General features: G+C 39.6%; 1 protein-coding gene across 3 annotated transcripts; it reads left to right on the top strand.

The window, feature by feature from the left end:
* The first annotated feature begins 5661 nt into the window (after positions 1–5661).
* LOC129125292 (dipeptidase 2-like) lies at positions 5662–18846 on the top strand. 3 transcript variants are annotated; one of them, XM_054640673.2, is made up of 11 exons: positions 5662–5909; positions 8852–9128; positions 9928–10054; positions 10530–10659; positions 10979–11120; positions 11571–11640; positions 12133–12309; positions 12814–12901; positions 13490–13565; positions 15189–15324; positions 16568–18846. In XM_054640673.2, the coding sequence occupies exons 2-11, from the start codon at positions 8995–8997 to the stop codon at positions 16751–16753; spliced, it is 1266 nt and encodes a 421-aa protein (XP_054496648.2). In that variant the 5' UTR covers positions 5662–5909; positions 8852–8994; the 3' UTR covers positions 16754–18846. The 3 variants fall into 3 exon arrangements, with proteins under 3 accessions (XP_054496648.2, XP_054496647.2, XP_054496649.2); XM_054640672.2 differs by lacking the exon at positions 5662–5909 and adding an exon at positions 7061–7280; XM_054640674.2 differs by lacking the exons at positions 5662–5909; positions 8852–9128 and having other exon boundaries at positions 10556–10659.
* The last annotated feature ends 1199 nt before the right edge of the window (positions 18847–20045 follow it).

The following is a 20045-nucleotide window of genomic DNA, read 5'->3' as shown; positions in this document are numbered from 1 at the left end:
AGTGTTTCATTTGGAAATCAGAAACAATTAATGCCCTGTGGATTGAGCTGCATGAAATAGCTCAGCTGTAAAAATTCTGCTGTTCTTTAGAAACTCTGTTGCTTCTTGGAGGAAGACAACAAATATTTAAACATGAGTGGGAGGATGTAGCAAAAGGACACTGAATAATCTCTGTGAGAGGAAAAAAAAAGTAGAAGTCTGACAGCCATCACTGATGATCAAGATCAAGATTGAACTGGAAGCCAGATGCTGTTGCTTTTGTCTGAGTTGATTTGGGTTAAAAGCATTGGATTTTCATCTCTGATTAATGCCTAAACAGGCATTAGGTGTGTCTTTTTGAGAGAGGAAACTACTGGACATCTATGAACAAATTTGCAATCCCAGAGTAAGGAGAAGAGTGGGAGAATGTCAACCCTAAGAATAAAGGTGGGGGAAAATACCCCAAAAAATTACATAGTAGTATTTAAATGGTAACATTTTTAGCTTGTCTAGGTACAAACTAATTTGTCCATTTTCTGATTGCTAATGGGTGCTTCAGCTCCTAATTGCTCTGAATATCAGGTATGTTGTAAACCACTCCTATTGTTTTGATAGTCATGGTTCAGCTTTTTGATACTTGTGCATTAGCTCTCTAAGCCTCTTGACTCTGGAGTGGAAGGAGGGCACTGAAGCATAACAGCAAGCAAGAACCTTACTGTCACACTTTTCTCTCTCTCTGGAGAATGTGGGTTGCATCTCAGATTCAGATCCATTTTAAGAAAAACAAACATCCAGATCAAAAGCCTATTTGTGGCTTTATGTTCAGCAGCTCTTGGTGCTTTTTGAAAGGCTGATTCAGGCTGAAAAAGCTCTTTAGGCTGACTAATGAGCTACCTGGATGCAACTGGCAAACAAGCAGTGGTAGGTCAGAAATCCTTGCACTTGGGTCACACCAACCCTTTCCCGTTATGATCCCGAGGGGAAAGAGAAGGTGCAGTGGCCATTCCTCTCAAAGTATGACCCCAGGAGAGGCAGAAGGTCCTGTTGACTGCTCTGTATATTTGTGTCCAAAAATGAGTGCCAGATTCAATTCATTTCCTACTCCACATAGTCCTTTTCCTGAGTTGCATCTGATAGCTCCTGAAGGCACTGAAACCTTCATCCCCCTAGAAGTTACTTGTCCACCAGGCCCCAGCCCAGCTGTACAGGGTAGCTTTGCTCATGGGGGATGATGAAAATATGTAAATACTTCACCTTTTGTAAGCTTTGATCCTTCAGTGAAGGATCAAAATTGAATTTATGTATCTCACTCTGGCCGTTAAGTCCTCACACAATTTTCTGTGTCATCCTTACTGGACAGGTAGCTGTGTTACAAATACCTACAAATTCATTTTGCCTTACCTAGAATTTATAATAAAAATAGAACAACTTTGTTTAAACAGCCAAAAGCATGTTCCCAAATGTTCTTCTGCAGTATAATTTTTGATAAGGCAGGTAAAATTGTTTAACAAAGTTTGTTATTCATTTATGACCAACCAACCGAGTAAAAAATAATTATTTTGGTTCTACCAGAAATTATGTTGGAATAAAGTTACAAAAAGAGAAGTGTGTTTGGCATACAGTGTTGGCAGACACATATAAAACTAGGACAGGAATATGTCAAAACCATAATGAACCTCAAAACAGGATGCTTGTAGATGCTTGTTTAGTATTCTGTAGGGAATAGGGAACGTGTTCTGGCTTATGTCAACAGATTCAAGCCAATGTATCTCTTCCTGTGTTCTCCTGTGGTTTTGTGCACAGCACTTCTGTGAGGTCAGAGGAGACAAACTGATGTGGGTGATCTCTCAGAGTCTGGCTTTAACACAGAAGAACAAGATGTCTTTATCTGGGTCCTGATATGGTATATTTGTAATACATCTGTGCCTCTGTACAAAGCACAGCCAGACCCCAGTGCAGAGTCTGAGACACACTTGTGCTGTGGGAGCCACAATGTCCCCCTGGAGAGGTGCTGCTCCCCATTCTGTACCACATCTGGTGTTTGAGAGGGAAGGTAAGGAGATACCACAGCTTCACTGGAGTGTGTGAGCTTGGTCCACCCTGACCTGAAAACCAGATCATTCTGTGACAGCATGAGAACATTTAGTTAGCTTCTCGTGGTGATAAACTGATTTAAGGCCTGTTTTCCCTGTATGTGTATCAAGTTGACTTTACCAAACTGTTTGGATAAAATCACTTGTCCACTCATCTCTTAACACTTTTCTGTGTGTAACAAAATGTGCTGTCAACTGGCCAGCTCTGCAGCATAACAAAATCCTGCAACAGTTCTGGGCAAGTCCTGGCGCCTCATGTGCAAATAACCCTTTTACTCAGTCACTCCAGACTGTATCACAAAATGCTGTCTATTACAAAAGGAGAGATGTAAGTGTACATGCTGTGCTTTAATGCCATCTTAGCAAAAAGTTTCCATGGTGATTTGCTCTCATTGCTGCAAGGGAGCTCTCTTTCCAATAGAACCATGGCAAATTTCTATCTACTGCCTCATTGAAATTACTGCTAAATTCCTGAATTAAAGAAATCTCTTCTTAAGCATCACAATATGTTTAGAAAAACACCTCAGAAATAATGGATCCTAGGTTGATAAATTTTCTGGTCTAATAAAAACAGCCCAAGACAAAAGTACTTGGAAGTTTCTTAACACTTACATTAAAAAAAAATTACTTAGGATCTCTTAGTTCCACACAGCTCAATGTTTAAGAATATCTGATTGTGCTTCCTGTTAGATTCTGAGACAGCTAACTTAAAACCATTGCAGCAAATTCTAGATTTTTCTGGAAGTCTCTGACAGACTGAATGAACAACTTTATTTAGTTTCCAGTTTGTTCACTGTGGTCTGAACAAGAGACAAAGCCAGTAAATTTATTTCCATGCTCCATTTAGCTTCATAATGCTTCTGAGGTAGGAAAATAAACAATGCCTGTATGTGTGCCCAGCACAGGTGCTTGCAGATGCACAGCAAAGAGAAGGCATTGCTTGAGCCTGTCAGGATTGCTAAGGAAGAGACTGGCACACAACTGATTATTTAGAAAGCTGATATAAGAACCTACACTCTTCTAATATCCTAGCATGTGATGACAAGCTTGCAGTTAAAGGTGGTTGAAATGTTCTACTCATAAGCATAGGAATGAATAAGAAATCAGGCCTTGCTCAAGGATTACCTGGATACCAACTGCACATCAGGCAAGGATGGCAATTTTCAGGTATCCCTCCAAAACTCAAAATCCTTGAAACACAAAGGAAAAAAATAGACCCATTATTAGGTGGCAAAAATGAAGCTAAGTCGACTTGCTCTTTAATTGGATTTTCTCATTGATACCAAAATGATTGGCTCTCCTCAGAAACCTGTGCTGAACAGGAAATGTGGCATTCAGTGGAGCCTGGCTGTGGCTGCCTAATGCCTCAAGGGCAGCAGCTGCTTTAGATAGATATGAATGGCTTTGCTCTTCCTGAAAAATTGGAGTGGGAAGTGACAGAAATAGAGCTTTGAGAATTCTGCTTTTAAACAGGCAAGTTTGGTTTTTTTTCTTTTATTTTTTAAGTGTTTCTGGAAGCCTTTTCAGATAAAATTCTCAAACTGAGTAGGCAACAACTTCTGTTGTCCTTGAGGCTTTCATGACCTCTTCAACTGCCTTTCAAAAAGATTTTTCTTTTTATTTCCTTGGGTGGGCGAACAACCTCCAAACAAAACAGCCCACCTGTCTGAAGCAAGCTGGTTTGCATCCTGCTTCTCAGAATTCGTCTCCAGTCCTGCCAATTAGCAATCTGTCATCAGATCACAGCCTAGGCATCAATTTAATGGGGAAGCTCCTGCCACCTCATGGCAAGAACTTTCACCTTGCTTGAATCAAAAGAGTTAAACTGGATACCTGATCCCTTTGTAGAACAAGTGTATAGCTAAACAAACAGAAGCCTTGCTTGGTTTGCTTTGCCATTTGGGCATTATCAGTTGTAAATATTAATGCTACTTTAAAATAAACATAACGTAAATTACTAGATAAGCTCTTGCAGCTATTTTTTTCCACTGCTGCTTTCTCCACCTTTCTTTCCAAGAAAGTACAGAAATTAATTCTGTCAGAGTATTGAGCCAGGAGAATCCACAGCAACTTTGGTATTTTTAGAAAAACTTTTGACAAGACACATTAATGGGAGTCAGAATAGTACTAATTTGTGTTCATCCTGAAAGGCCTCTGCATTCATTTTGGACAGCTTGCTTTCAGCTATAGGCAGTGTTCACCTCTAGATTCCTTCTAAGGAGCTTTGGTGATATCTTCATGTGCTTCATGAAATGTTTCTTCTGTGAAGAGAACAACTTGTCTTGGTACTTCCTGTTTCTTTTTGTGTTTGAGCAACAGAACTTCCTGTTTCTTTTGTGTTTGCTAACTGGTGCCAGTTGATGTGGTTCTGTATGTTCATGTCCTGAGAGGGTTTGGCACCCTCTGAGCTGCCTTCAGGATGTTGGTCAAATTATTCATGAAACTGGGGCAGCTTCGGGCACCCCCAAAGCAGAGCAACAGAGCAAAAAGAAGTTTTTTCCTGACTTGGTTTTTAACCTTTGATCTCCCAAGATTAATATTTCTCATAAGGTCTCATCTAAGAAATATGTTGCAACCATGCTGATTTAAACAGATTAAAATTACCAAAGGACCTCCCATTACCACTCCTTCTGAGTGTGAACTCACTTCATTTTAAGACCTGAAACTAAGGCTGAGATGAGTAGAAGAAACAGATGGAACTCAATTTGCAATAGTTAATTCTGCCTGTATTGCTATTTTTATGCAAACTGAAATCCTGATACACAGGATTTTCTCTCCCTAACATGTTGTAACAATTTCTAGTTAAAACACTGATACCTGCCCTCAAGAAATGCCAAACTGACTGCCCTGGAGATTGCAATCTTCACACAGAAGGACAGCAAGTTTAAATACTTGATAAGCAGGAGTTACAATACTATGTTAATGTGGCCTGTCCCTAAGCAATTGCAGTGGGGTTTTGATGCTGATTACACACAAAACTATCTCCATCCCAAATCCTGAAGTGCTGTTATGTAGTGTAATTGATGCCAGGAGCTGGTAGAAGAGAAGAATTTTATAGAAAACAAAATTGCAGTTAGAAATGACTGCTGCAAAAGGCATCTACATGTACAAAGTCCTTCTTTCCCAGCTGTAGTCATCTACAGTTCAATTTGTGCTGGCAGTAAAAACTGCCAGTGGTTTGGATGTGTAAGTGCTGAAATCAATGAAGAGGCTCTGGGCTGGAACAAGCCTTCCTAGTGGGAAAAGTGCTTCCAACACATAATGTTATCCCTCTGCCTCCTGACAGCAACTGATTTGAGTGTGAGTGCTGCAGTCCTTTTACAGCTTCTCAGCCTGCTCCAAAATATGTGTGAGGTGAATATAACATGCTAGAAACATAGGGATAGCTATTATCAGGGAGAGACAGCTGTGTAACAACATTCTGGACAATAAAGATAGCTCCTGGGATACTGAGCAAGAGATCAGTCCTGCCAGATGAACTCTGCAGGAAGGATGTACATCACAAATGCCACATTGTAAGAACTATAATGCACAAACAGCTGCTAACACTAATCCAGGGCTATTGGAATAAAGTTATAGAAGAAACCTCGTGATGAGCCAAAGGAAGCATTTAGCAGCTTTAAAAATCAGTTATGTTCTGAATCTGCAAAGAAGTGAGCTGTTAAATGCTCAAGAAGGTGCTCAGTGGAGCAGCAAAAACTGTTGTTGAACAGGGGGTTGGTGACCTTAGCTTTTCTGCAAATGTGGAAGAAGAGTTTTAGGTAGAAATCAGATCAGAGATTCAACTTGACTTTGCAAGGAGAGAAGAGTCAGAAAATGGGAAAAGTAAATTGCAAGGTATGTGCTATTTAATTACTCTGGAAGATAGAGTTGAGAACCTGAAAAATGTAAAATTAACAAGGAAATATGGGCTAGAACTAGACCATAAATGGAAAAGGAGTCTGAACCTGATAACTCTGCTTTAATTTCAATATGAAAGATAGTTTCTTGTCATAGTAATAATAATGGCTCTGGCCTGGATCAAACTTCAGGTTACAAAGAGAAAATATTTGTCTTTTCTCTTGTTATTTCATTTGCATTGTTTAGGGCTCTCTAGTCCAGAGAAGTGGATAGTAAATGTTTATAAGTGAAGTTCACCAAATTAGCAATGTGCAGCAGAATTCCCAGGGATGTGGGGGGTTCTGTTTAAGTTTTCCAGTTAGTGGGAAGTAGAGGATTGATGACAAATGTGTGTTCACTTAAGACATGACTTGCACAACAGGTCTGTGGGAGATTGGATCATGAGACTTGGTCATTTCTCTGCAATGGAATCCTAAACAAAACCATGATGCCCTTTTGGTTTCCGGTAAAAAATATGAAGTGAAATAAAAATTATGATAAGCAGACCACTTCTTGTGAAACTCTAGCATCATGGTTTTGCATATATTTCCTTGTTTCTAAATTTTTGTGTTTGAAAGGGAGTGAAAAGTCACAGTAGGTTCAGAGACTGAAAAGTCACAGTAGGTTCATAATTATTTTTGGAAATGTCACATGTACCTTGTGACTGTTTTGACCTTTGTAAATATAATACAATGGCACTGAAAGTCCTGAATAAAGTACAGCAGGTATAGTAACACAAAGTAGGCATTTATTGGCTGAGGTATAGTCAATGTGAATAAGCAAGCACTGGAACAGGGGCCTGGAAAGGTTGTATGTTCCTTTTCATAGAAGATATCAAATATTCCACTGAATGAGGTCCTGAGCAACTTGATCTAACTTTGGGGTTACCTTACCTGGGCCCAGGTGGCTGGACTAGATGACATCCCACCAAAAACCCCTTCCAACCTAAATTATTCAGTGGTGAGAGGCACCTATTTCTGAACCACACAAACAGTGATTTTAAGACATCATCTGCTAGTGAACAGAGGCACTGTGGACTGCACAGCCAGGCTGCCACGAGAGGGAGGAAATGCTGGGTTTTTAGCAAGGCACAGCAGCAGCCCTGTGGGACTCCCCCGTGGGTGTAGCTGAGATGAGAGCTCGTGCACAGACCCTGCCTCTCAGAAAGCGGCAATTTCCAAATGCCTGCGGTGTGTGCAGCCTGTGACACCAGCTAAAGGGACACAGGAGGTTTCCTGCTTGCTGCTGTGATGCCAGGCAGGTCCAGTGCCAAGCTTTAGCTGCTGGATCCAGCACAGAGGAATGTGGATTTCGACTTGGCTGAAGAAGGTAACTGCTCCAAGGAGCCTCTAGATAAACAAGAAAAGCTATAAATCTTATTTCAGCTTCCACTTCTCAGCTCTGCTCAGTCAGCATGGGGAAAAGTTGTGTGGATTTTGTATTTCAAATGTTGTTTAAACAGGGATGCAAATATATCATGTTCTTAATTTTGTGTAGTGCTTGCAATACTCCTTCAATTTTCAAGTACTGATCTCTGAATGATGATTTAATTATGAGTCTTTTTTTATACCTAAACAGTTTCAAAGGCAAATGAGTCTTACTGTCAAAGTATAGAGAATATTTTGCATGAAACTGAGAAGATAATTTGATATAGCAAATTGATAGAAAATTCTTGAATCTACAAAGAACTGCATTTTTGTACACATACACAGAAAGGGGATTTGGTAATGTATAGATGAAAATAATTTATTTTAGCAGTCAAACCACTGGAAGAACACTTAGTTCCTGGTGAAAAATCTTCCTGAAAATTGCTGTTGAATTCATGGGAAAAATTCTAAATAATTGGACCAAAATCTACACTGTGTATCAGTTTTTATAGCCTCAGAACAGTTTTATTGTGTGAAAAAGGTTTGCTACATTTTCATTAAGCAGTTTGAACTGACACGTTATATGAACTTCAATATGTATATGAGGCCACAGCAGATAAATCTTAGTTTTTCCTTTAGAGTCCTTTTGTCAGGATCTGGCAGAGCTCTAGAGATTCAGGCTGCAGATCTGTCCTGGATTTTGGCTTGAGGAATTTGCAACCAAAACATGTCTACAGAAACTAATTTGCTTTTGTGGTACTAACTTGTCAGAATTCTTCTGCTTGGGTGGTTTTTTGACCTTGTCTTTTTAACATTTCACATGCTGAGCTGCCACAAAAAAATTTAACATTTTCTAGATTAGAGATACAAAGATTTTTTTTCCCTGTGATAACAAAGTCTGCATTTGTGGTAAAAGGGTAAGTCTGTATTTGTGCTGTGACATTTGAGGGAAATCTCTATGGTTGCCACAGAGCAGAAAAGAAACAGCTTCTGATTGCTCTCCAAACTTTATGGTTTTGTAGAAGTGCTGTGCTACTAAAGTTTTTGGGTCTCACAATGCAAGTATATTTCTGATGAAAAAAAACTTCTAAGACTCTACTGCTATCAGAGGAAGGATTTTGAGGATGGTTTTGTCTCTAGCAATCACTGTTCCTTTCATCCCATCTGATGTTCTGTGTGTTTTAAGTTCACTTCTCAACTTTCTCAGAAAACAGTTTCTGTGCTCATTTCAGTGTGACATTTCCCACAGAAAGAGAACAAGCAAGCTAATATAATGAAAAAAACCTATCTTCTTCTGCTGTTTTGGAAGCTGGTTTTGGGTGTGAGTCCAGGGTGTAGCAGACTCAGCTGACTGAGCAGTTGGTTCTCTTCAGCACTGAGCTGGAGGGAGCAGCAGAGTTTAAGGAGAGGTCATATGTGCAAGAGCACAAATAGCCAGAGACCCTAAAATCTTTGGGACAAGTTTCAGACTTTCCAATGCTACCTTCCCTTCTGTTTACTATTATTTCTTTGTTTTTTTCTTTCCTCCTCCAGAATTCACAGCAGCCTTATCAGAAGGAGGGACATTCAGCTTTGCCTGCATTGTTAAGCCTACAGTCTCTGCAGATTTTGCTGTTTCATTGTCATCAGTGAACATCTGTGGTATCCCTGTGCTCTAGCGCTTTTTCCACTGGAAAATGGAAAAGAAGAGAAATATGGCAAAGTTGTTGTGGTTGCTGATGTTCTTTTCTGATATTGTGCCATTCAGCAATGAGAAATCAATGAGAGAAAGAGCTATTGAGCTGATGCAAGATGCACGTTTGATCGATGGGTATATAAAAATATTCAATGAAATCCTCTTTGTGAGTCTGACAAGTGAGGAGGAAATGCTGAAGTGTCAGATTAGCAGAAACATGGGCTGTTATGAGCACACAGCACTGAGCTACCATTGCAGTGGTCCATTGGGAAGGAATTTTGGTTCAGAGGGTATTTAATGTAGGATTGTGTTACCCTAAACCCTGTTTGATTTTCTGGCCAGGTGTCATGGTTTACCCCAACTGAGCCCCACACAGCCCTTGCTCACTTGTCCCTCTGGTGGGATGAGGGAGAGGGTCAGAAAAGTGAGAAAACTTGTGAGTTGAGACACAGGCAGCTTAATAAGGAAAGCAAAAGCTATGCACAAACAAAGCAAGACAAGGCATTAATCCCGTGACTAAGGCGCTCAGTCATCCCCAGGAAGCAAGGCTCCATCATACAGAACATTTTCTTAGAAAGATAAACATCAGGATTCTGAATGTCCCCTGCCTTCCTTCTTCTCCCAAACATTATATGCTGAGCATATGGTCTGGAATGTCCTTTGGCCAGCTGGGGTCATCTGTTTCAGCTGTGTCCACTCCCAATTTATTGTACACCCCCAAGCTGATCACTGGTGGGATGGGGGGAGAAGCAGAAAAGGCAGAAAAGGCAGAAAAGGCAGAAAAGGCAGAAGAGAGACTTTTAGGCATCTATTGCTGGAAGGATTATTGGCAATTAATGTTCTAAGGGACTCCAAACAGTGGAAGAAATTACCCTTGGGTTAGAAAGGGAGCAACTTATTTCTATCACAAGCCCTGTTTTTTTTTCCATTCTAGCCACAATGACTTTGTACTACAGCTGAGAATACTTTACCAAAATAAAATCAGTGGAGTCAACTTAAGAGACCTCAACAGGACCCACACAAACCTTGCAAAACTTCAGGCTGGTTATGTGGGAGCTCAGGTATGTACTGCTGTGGTGGTGGGGCTCAGAACATATTTCTACATTTGCTTCCTTCCTAGCCCTGATTTTGGTTCTTTATGTTGAAAAAGAAAAAAATAATAGAACTGAAAAGCCACAGACACTCACGAAAGTTGTGTTTCAAAAGTTTGGGTTTTATAATTCAGGTACTCTTAGTCAAAACAGCAGCATATGTATTGTGATATATAAATTAAAGGAAGTTTATACCTGCTTTCCTGCATGTACTGTGGAGTAGCTGAGTGTATCAGGAGGCCTTAATTTGGAGTGGGTGCTTTTTTGTCTGGAGTGGGTGCTTTTGCCTTGCAACATAACTCTTTCTTCGGAGTAAAAGCTGCAGTGGCAACTCCCTTGTTAACTGCAGGAAGTTATTTTGGTCTGTGCTCCTGAACTATGATCAAATGAAAGTTTCCAAGTCAAAAGACAAGTTACCTGGTTCACTTGTCAATGTCTCTTTCAGTTTTGGTCAGTGTATGTTCTTTGCAGCGCTCAGAACAAGGATGCTGTGCGCCTGACCTTAGAGCAAATTGATGTTGTCAAGAGGATGTGTAACAGCTATGAAGAGCTGGAACTTGTGATGACTTCCCAAGGTGAAGCTCCTTCTTGTAAAGGAATTTTTTAAAATGTGATTGCAGGAGGTGTGTTCAGAGAGACGCAAGCAGACAAGTTGTCCTGCTTTAAAGAGTAACTTCAACATTTCCTCTGAACCACAGCCATTGACTGTGCACAGCCCTGGTCCATTACAGTCATGAAAAAATTTGCCATATAAACATGTACTCTGTAAGCTCCAATTCCATGAAAATGTCCTTATTATTGCCTGCTATTTACACAGACATTTGCTGCTTGGTACTGCTGGCTTCTTATCTGTCATGGAATTACTTTGGAATCATCTCCCTCTGTGTTTTCCAGGTATCTCTGACAGTAGAAGGATTGCATGTTTGATTGGAATAGAAGGTGGCCACTCCATTGACAGCAGCCTGGCAGCACTGAGGATGTACTATGACTTGGGTGTTCGTTACATGACTCTAACACACACCTGCAACACTCCTTGGTAACTATTGTGCATAGTTTTGTGTGACTGTCTAATGCAAAGGAGTGGCAGCTGCATGATGGGAGACCTATGGATTCAGACATAAACTTATCCTGTGAAAGACTTTGAACCAATTCAAGGTGATAGGTTTTGGGGATAAATAGTTTTCTATGTATACGGTGGGAGACTACATCCATTATGTAGTGCTTATTATGATCATAACTCAGGCACTTGACAATCTGATTGTCTTAAATTCCTTCACAAAAATCAACCTTAGTGAACCTCAGAGCAGTTATGAACATAAAAAGCACTGCCTGAACAAGATTCCTATTATGTAGCTCATTATCCCCACATTTGTGGGGCTATGTGACATTGTAATTTTTCTCTTGTGTAGTGCAAGAGTTCTCAGCTGCTGATACTGTATTCTCCAGAATAATAAAATGTTTCTTTTCCCTCACTCCCCTTTTTAAGGTCTGAATCATCATCTAAAGGAATACACAACTTTTATCCTAGTGTTATTGGTCTGACTGCATTTGGCCAAGTAAGGATCTCTTTCAAATGCTAATCGGGGCAATCTGTCATGCAACTAACAACTTCTGGCCTTATCTTCTCAAAAGCAAACTGACATCAAAAATTAATTACTGGAAGTTCTTGATAGTTAGGAGGTGACCAGGATTTAGTCAAACCAAATTCCCTGTGATGCTTCTTAGGGTAAAAGAAGTGTTAGATTTAATTACAATTGTTTAAATACAGATTAGATGTATGAATTCGTATGTGCGAGCAGTAAGATGTGAGTAACACTTCCAATGACTTATTTTAGATTGATTAAGTTTTCTAAATTTTGAGCAAGCTGGCTAATTTTGAGTGAATAAATCACTAATGAATCAATAGGTACCTAGCAACCAATAGAGGCACAGCATGTTTGTGACTAGCTGACAACTGCAGAATTAATCTATCTGTTTCCATATACCAGCCAAACAGCTTCCTTTCAGGAAACTTAATACTGACACTGTTGTCTGTACATCTGTTTTAGGAAGTGGTAAAGGAGATGAATCGCCTGGGTATGCTGATAGATTTATCTCACACCTCATACTCCACTGTAAAAGCTGCACTCAACATCTCAAAAGCACCAGTAATTCTCAGCCACTCGGCAGCATTTTCTGTTTGTAAACACTCAAGAAATGTTCCTGATGATATCCTCCTACAACTGGTGAGTGATATGTTCTTGGGTTTGTTTTTGGAGGAAGGAATTTGCTGGCTTTACTTCTCGGGGGTTTTGTTTTTTCGTTTTAATGGCAATGTTTGCATGGGCTGCAGCAAACCTGCATTCAAATCATGATGTTTACTTTCCACCTCCTCATCCCTGAATTTGATTTAGAAGCAGATCCTTGAGCAGCAGCTTACAATTTCTTCTGAGTCATTTTCTTTGGGTTGTGTTTAGCCTTTGACTACAAAAATGAAGTGTTTGCAAATATTTTGAAATTCCGGTTGTTTGTTTGATGTAGTCACTGCACTTCTGCTGATTCTGTCTACATGAAAGTAAAATGAACCCAGGGGAAAGGACAGAGAGGCAAAGCCTTGTGTTGCCTTCTGAACTTCGACTTAGTGTTGCTGTTCTCACTGGTGGGTGGGTGTAGAAGATTCTACATAAGATGCCCACGAAGTTTGCGGGGCACGAGTGTTCACGCACCACCTGTCTCTTCATATCTTTCAGAAAAAGAACAAGGGAATTATCATGGTGACTTTCAATGCAGATGTACTGGCCTGTGGCAGAAAAGTTGTTAATATTTCTACCCTTGCAGGTTTGATATTTGCATACTTTAGTTTTTATGGGTTCTACAAATTTGTATAAATTCTGTGAATATCCTGGGGCATGCATCGTTTTCAAGGCTGTGTAAATTACACTGCTTGTTTATTCCATCCACACCTTAGCCCAGCTCTAGGTACTTTCTGAGCTAATTCTCATTAAACAATAACAAGAGGTACAAGATGTGTGTGTAGCTGGAGGACACGATGCTCACAAACAGAGCCAGCAACCATTAATCCCAAAGTAGTTGTTACTTTCTGGAAAGCACCTTAAGCCTATGTAATTAAGAGTGGGAAGCATAGCTGTGTAATGGATAATGAAAATTCTATTGGTATAATTGGGCTGCTTGTTAGGAATGAATGCCCTGTGATGATCAGGTCTCTTTCCTCGTTTGCATTTCATCAGTGTAGCTGTTATTTTGAAGGTTGCTGCCTGATGGGGTGTCTTTGGACTTTTTTAAAAAGGATTTGATCAAGAACCCACGATTAAGGAGAGCTGTTACCCAGTGCCAATATGTGTGAACTGTAATATTTCTTTTTTTGCTAGGTGCTTAGATGTTTTTTTCCTTGATATTTTCTTTCAGATCATTTTGACCATATAAAGAAAATTGCAGGCTCAGAATCAATAGGAATTGGTGCTGACTATGATGGAGTGGAACGGTGAGTAAAGTTGTACAAACGTTGACATCTGCTCCTTAAATTATGTGGGTTTTGTTTCATTTAAGGGTAAAAAAGAAGGCAGACTAAAAAAAAAGTGGTATCAGATTGTCTTGTAATGAGCACTAACCAAAGTTTTATCAAAGAGGGGCACAATAATTATTTTTTAGAACTGCATGAAGCAGTGCTACAGATGGAGCCTCATGCCCTCTGAACTCTGAAGCCATGTGTTCTAGGTGGTGATTTGGGCACACAAAACCAGTGATAGAGGCTGTTTTTCTCCAAAAGCCACTGATGAATGGCAGAAAAGCTGCCTCAACCTTTATATGGTAAATGGTTCAGTCTAGAGAGAAGCTGCAAAACTCTTTCCTCCACTCTCCTTGGGGAAAGCCCAAAGAGTTTTGGTGCTGTGAAACCACTGCTGCTTTTGGGAAGTGTTTGAAGCAAGCAGAGAGAGCCTGGTGAGCAGCCTACCACAAAACCTCTCCTCACTCCTGGACCACTGCACTTACAGCTCAGGAAACAAATGCAGATTGGGTGGCATTTGCTGCTGTAACCTTAAACTTTTTTTTTCTTTTTATCTTTCTGTTAAATCATTACCTCCTTTTTCTTTTTTCTTTTTCTCCTGGAGTCAGGCCTGCTTGGGAATGAAAGTCAGAGTCAGGCCCTCATCTGTAAAGTACAAACACAAACCTGTTGTGTCAGCTGCCATGAGATCATAGCTCTGAAACGGTTATTTTCAAATTAAAAACACAGTTTGCAACAAAAAGACACATTTTATCATGACTTTCTCAGAGACCATCAGTTAAATTGGTGGTGGAGTTGTTAAGGTCCTAATTCCTGCTAGTACTGCCACAGATTTTTTGAGATATGCTTATCACCAGACCTTCATGGGACAGAAGAGTAACAGAAATGTTAGTTGTCTCAAAACAACATCAAAGTCTCATGGAAATACAGCTGTTTGATGCAGGTTTTGCAGCCTTTTTACTTCTAAATTCTTTTTATTCTGACAAGAATTAGCACAAGGCATAGATCAGTTTTGCCTTTTTGTAATTTCTTCAGTAGAGGGCTCTGAATAGGTTTCTTTCCACTGCCTAAACAATTGGCTTAATTCAAACTAATATTATTATTCTAATTGGGGTATGTTTTTGTAAATAGTTTGTAAACAACAGAGTTCACAAAATTGTCTGCAACTCCAGAGCTCCTCATGTGTTTGTAGGTTTCCTTTTGTTCTCAGTTACACGAGTGGATTGCCCCAACTTCATGTGTGATGCAGCTGTTTCCTCTTGCTCTGAAGTCCTGATGGAAAGTGTGGATTACCATATACATGAATTTCTGGTTATTTTTTCCCCTTTTGTTCTTATGTCCTCCTATGCTCTCATTTTGCCTCTGTAGAAGTGCATCTTCATTCCAGTTGTGTTCTGTTTATTGGGTCCTATGAGAAGAAAAACACTTTTGTTGTGTCCCAGTCCTGTTTCTGTTTGTCAGCTGAATTCCCAGAGGAAGAATTGGGTCCAAAGTCAGCTCACTTCAAAAGTCAATATGTGCAAAAGACTTATTAAAACCCTTTTTCTCCAATTTGTCAGTGATGTGTGTTGAATGTTCTTGTGTGATTCTTGCCAACAGCTTTCCTGAGGGATTGGAAGATGTCTCTAAATACCCTTCTTTGATAGAGGAACTTCTTAGAAGAGGATGGAATGAAACTGAACTGAAAGGAGTCTTAAGGGAGAACTTTCTCCGTGTCTTCAGGGAAGTCGAAAATGTAAGATTAAAATCCAAACTGAATCTTGATCCTTACCAAGAGGGAAAGATGAGCTGTTGGTGTTTTGTTGCTTATTTTTGGGTGGGTTTTTTTCTTTGTTTTTTTTCCCCATTTTATGTGTTTTGTTTTGGAGAGGTTTTTTTGTTCAATGAGAGAGGGAATGTAAGCAACTAATTCAGTAAATCCAAACGCTGGGAAAGAAACCAAGATGGCAAGAGAGCGTTAGCAGCATAAAGGAAAACGAGAGAGAGCAGACAAAGCTCTTTGCAAGTTTTTCTCTCTGCAGTAATCTGATAAACACACATCAGTGGCTTCTAAATGGAATCACTTCATGGTTTGGAGAAGCTGCGGATGTACCAGCATCACAGCCTGGCCGTGCTCGCTGGGGCAGCAAGGAATGTTGACTCCTACAAATCAATTTAATTCTTGTCATGGGATTGGGCCGCTGTTCAAAAGGCTTCTGCCATGGCCATGCCACTAACAAGCCATAAACATAACAACTAAATCTCAATGAGCTTTAAGTATAAATTGTAAATTTTAATCCAGAAGGATGAGGGAGGACAGGAGGGAAGGAGACTGGATAAGTGCAGGGCCCCCTCAATGGTAACTTTTACAAATGCCTCTGCTGAAACTTCCAGACTGCTTGCCTCCTACTTTTATTGACAGGGATAGGTAAGTAGATATTACACACAAAGCCTTATAGACAACAGATATTTCACAGTGACCTTTCTTCCACTTGTCTTTTTCGGGCATGTTGGATGAACTGAAATTAGTGAAATTTGAATTATTCCAGTTAACCTGCCAAAATATCTCCATAATGCTGACCTCATTGTGTGGCAGACTGACATTATGAAGAGGTTCAAATTGACACTCTTAACCTATCTGTGGGATTTAGTAATGCTTTTTCCCTTCTAAATTAGAGATGTTGAAGTTCTGTCTTGAGAGTGAGAAGCTCTTGAGAGCTCCTTTCAGGGAAGAAAGTTCATGAGTTTGTTTTCTCCATATGTGGAGAGAGCCAAGACAAAGAGCAGCCAGACCTGTGACTCTTGCCTGTAATGTGCTGAATTCTGGGAAGTGCTTCATAGGAATGCAAACAGCAGAATAATGATATTGATTTCCTCACACTCAGATGTTGGTTTTGCAAGCTTGAGTTGGGTAAATAGCATTGAATTTGCTAGCTGCATAAAGCTTTTTGCTGTTGTGCCAGTCTGGCTTTCAGGGACAACCTTTTGAATTTTTGTAGGTGCGGAACACTTTTGAAGTCATGGGCGTAGGTGAAAGTGAAATTCTGCAAGAAGCAAAACATTCCTGTCGCCTAGACCTACGTAAGCCTCAGCCTCAGCCATCCAAGTCCTTTGGATTTCCTTCTGTGGCACAACCTATCAGTCTGACACTTGTATCATCTTTAATGCTGTATTTTGTATCATAAGATTATGGAGTCTAGACAGATTTTTGGAATACTCTGCAATGCAGCTACTTATCTTTCTGTGATTTGTTAGCAGAAGACTATAATAAATTTTAAGCATGATTTCTATAAATTCATCTGCATATTAGAAAAGTCATGTAAATTATAAATGATGTAGCAAAAGTGTTTAGAATTTCAACTGATCAATTCTGTATCACCTTGGCTGGACCAGGACCAACATTGTTAACGGAAAATATTCACATTTAAAGAATAAATTCTGTAATACTCAATGCATGGTTTTGGTACTCATATTGTGGAATAAAGACTGGAGTCCAGAACCAGCAGTTTCACACAGGAACTAGAGATTATGATTAAGACATCTGTGCCAAGCAGTTTTCAAATATTTCTTCTTGCCAAGTAGTTTTCAAATATTGCTTCTTGTTAAATCATACAACTTCCATCGATATTTGATGGCTTACCCAGAGAAGACCATCCCCTGCCTTATGGAGAAAAGTGCTTTTTTGGTTTGCTTGGGCTTTTCTTTTGTTTTTTAGGATGACAAGCCCATTCCAGCTTGAACTGCATGCCTACAACTAGCTTTAGAGACCCATCCTGCAGTGCTAAACTCCTGTTCTTGAACCCTGACCAGGACAGTGGGCAACTGGACAATTACTGAAGGGTAGAGGCAGATCTCTTACATTCAGGTGCAGGCAATGCTGTAGATACTTTTCTATAATTTGAGGAGAACTGTTTGCAGCATTTTCATGGTGATGGGAACAAGAACAAGTCAGGACAAAGCAGGAATTCTGGCTAGTAAGAGGGTTGTAGAAATCTTTTTGACATTTAAACAATTATCCTTATCAATAACATGTTTTATTATTTCATTTCTATTCTAGCTGGCTAAAATCAGACCATGGTCAGTGGATTCATAGACATGAGATTAGACAGAGATGTTTTTATTTTAAATCTGCTGTTTTGGCCTTTGGAATAAGTTTTGAAATACACAAGCTTTGTGGGGATAGAAGCTCCTGTTGCAGAGAAGAGCATATATTGAAATAGGCCTGCTCTTCTTAGGCTCAAAACTGACATTTTAGTCAAATATACTGAGATTTATTATGAAATTATAAGATGGCAGCACCACATCTTTGTATGGTCAGTGCTTGCTGGCAAATGCTTTCCCATGACACTTGCTGTCAATGGTGATTTTATGATACCAATTTTTATTTACTGATATGACATCTACAGAATTTAGACTTAGTGTGGAATAAAAGCCTTGTAATTGATCTAAGGAAAGCATTTGTAAACACACAAAGTATTTAAACAACAAGAGAAGGCTGAGCATGAACAGGACGAAAAAACAGCAAATTATTTTTTTTCTAGAGGAATTCAAGATTGTTCCTACCATCCATTTCTATAGTCTGTGTACAAGTAGGGTTTATGGAAGGACCCTGCTCTTTTATAGTGTCAAAATTAAGTTTCATTAATTTTTTTGATAAGATGGTCTCCTTGATAATTATATTCTAATTATACTTCTGTACATTACCAAATTCTTTACAAATCATGGGAAACAATCTAGCTGCACAGAAGCCAACTTTAAAAGAATAGTTTCTCAATAAATACTGATCCTGGATATTCATGTAGAAAGGGGAATTACTGATTCAGAAGTCTGGCCTCCCTGATATTGCTTGACAGTAATGAGAACACGTTTTACTGGTAAAGCGATTAATTCAATATGGCAAACATTTAATTCCCATCAGTACTTCTTCTAATAGGTTCATAAGCCATTGGAAAACTTCCATACATGGTCTATTTTCTCAGAACTAGGGCTCTGATATTTGCTTCATTACACAAAATGTAAGATGTTTCTTTACTCTTTCCAGCAGTTTTCTTTATACCGTGTTGTCACTTTACTGCCTGCTAATTTTTACTTTTTTACCTTCCCATACTACAGCATAGACTAAATATATATATTCTGTTTCTTAAAGATACATAAAATACTTTACTATGACTTCATATCTATAATGTATTGCACTTGTTTGTTGACTGTGCAACAAGTAATTTCTAACCTTGTGGCAAAACAGAGACATGAAATTTCAATAAAGTATTGTTTAAAATTGTGTAAGGATACTGGTGTAATCTCACCAAACAGTGTAGATGTTCAGGGGCCCATGAGACCCTGAAAGAACCTCACACCCCTGTGGCAGAAAGAAGGCCAGAGTAACATGAGGACTCTGGGTGATAACAAAGGGAAGGGTTGCCCTTCAAGCCCCTGCTTGAAATCCAAGTAGGTTTAATCCTGGATGTAGGCAGTCAGCCTCATCTCAATTCAGATCCTGCTAAACCCATCCCAGCAAGTGCCCCTGGGAAGGGATGAGTCACTGCAGTGAGTCCATGAGGACAGTGGAACCTGCAGCAAATCCCTGCTCCAGCTGGCACAGAGAACAAGGCAAAAGGGGAACCAGGTGGGGTTCCTGCATCAGGGTTAGGATAACCTCTGCCTCACAGCACTTCTCACACATTTCTGATCTGAAAGCCCCTTTTCCATTATCAGTTACGATGTTAATTCAGAATGCTTCAAATAAACTGCTTGTGAGAAACAAAATCAGAAGGCAAACCCAACACTGACTATCCATGTTATCTAGCTTATTTAATATCTGCAGCTAATTTATTTTTCTTAAATGATCAAAACCACACAACTTGAAGCATGGTAGGAAGGCATCTTATTAGAAATTAATTTCAAAAGTAAAACTATATAAGGTGCAGCTGTGACTGCTCTCAGAAAAACTAGCGACCCTTCACTCTGGTGCCAGTGTCTCCAGCCCTGAGAACAACTTGTAGTCTTCACAACTTTGCATTTGTAACAGCTCAAGCACAAAATGATTGTACTCTGTTTTCTGCCTCCCAATGGGAGGATGATTCATGCTGCAATTGAATGCCTTTGCCCTGCCCCAATTAATAACAGTCATTTGCATTGGTAATTCGAATGCATTCAAGTTCAGCTGACAGATTCTATTATGGCTGCTGGTATCAGTGAAGTACCAGATGTAATTGAGATGCAAACTTTGTAATAAGCTCTGTTGGCTGCCAAATGAAGGAATGCAAGTCATGACTTATCTCTTCTAAATAATGAGTTGTGCTAACATGAATTCTGAAAATATTTATTAGTATTTCTGTAAATCTCAAAATCTATGTACTATGAAGCACCTTAGGCTGATTTTCAAAAGACCCAAAATTGAAGTCATCTTGAACAATCAAAGGCTCATGCTTTTACATATGTGATATGAGCAGCCAAGAACTACAGGGATAATATTGATGC

Source organism: Agelaius phoeniceus, chromosome 12 (assembly GCF_051311805.1).
Source record: "Agelaius phoeniceus isolate bAgePho1 chromosome 12, bAgePho1.hap1, whole genome shotgun sequence".
Lineage (NCBI taxonomy): Eukaryota > Metazoa > Chordata > Aves > Passeriformes > Icteridae > Agelaius > Agelaius phoeniceus.
Note: the sequence above shows the minus strand (reverse complement) of the source record. Positions and strands in the feature narration are given on the sequence as shown.

Bases quoted from the DNA above. Each gene is read 5' to 3' on its own strand.
- LOC129125292 (XM_054640673.2), top strand. From the start codon at position 8,995: ATGGAAAAGAAGAGAAATATGGCAAAGTTGTTGTGGTTGCTGATGTTC. The intron at 10,055-10,529 runs GTATGTACTGCT...TGTCTCTTTCAG, and splicing joins CTGGTTATGTGGGAGCTCAG to TTTTGGTCAGTGTATGTTCT. The intron at 11,121-11,570 runs GTAACTATTGTG...CCCCTTTTTAAG, and splicing joins CACACCTGCAACACTCCTTG to GTCTGAATCATCATCTAAAG.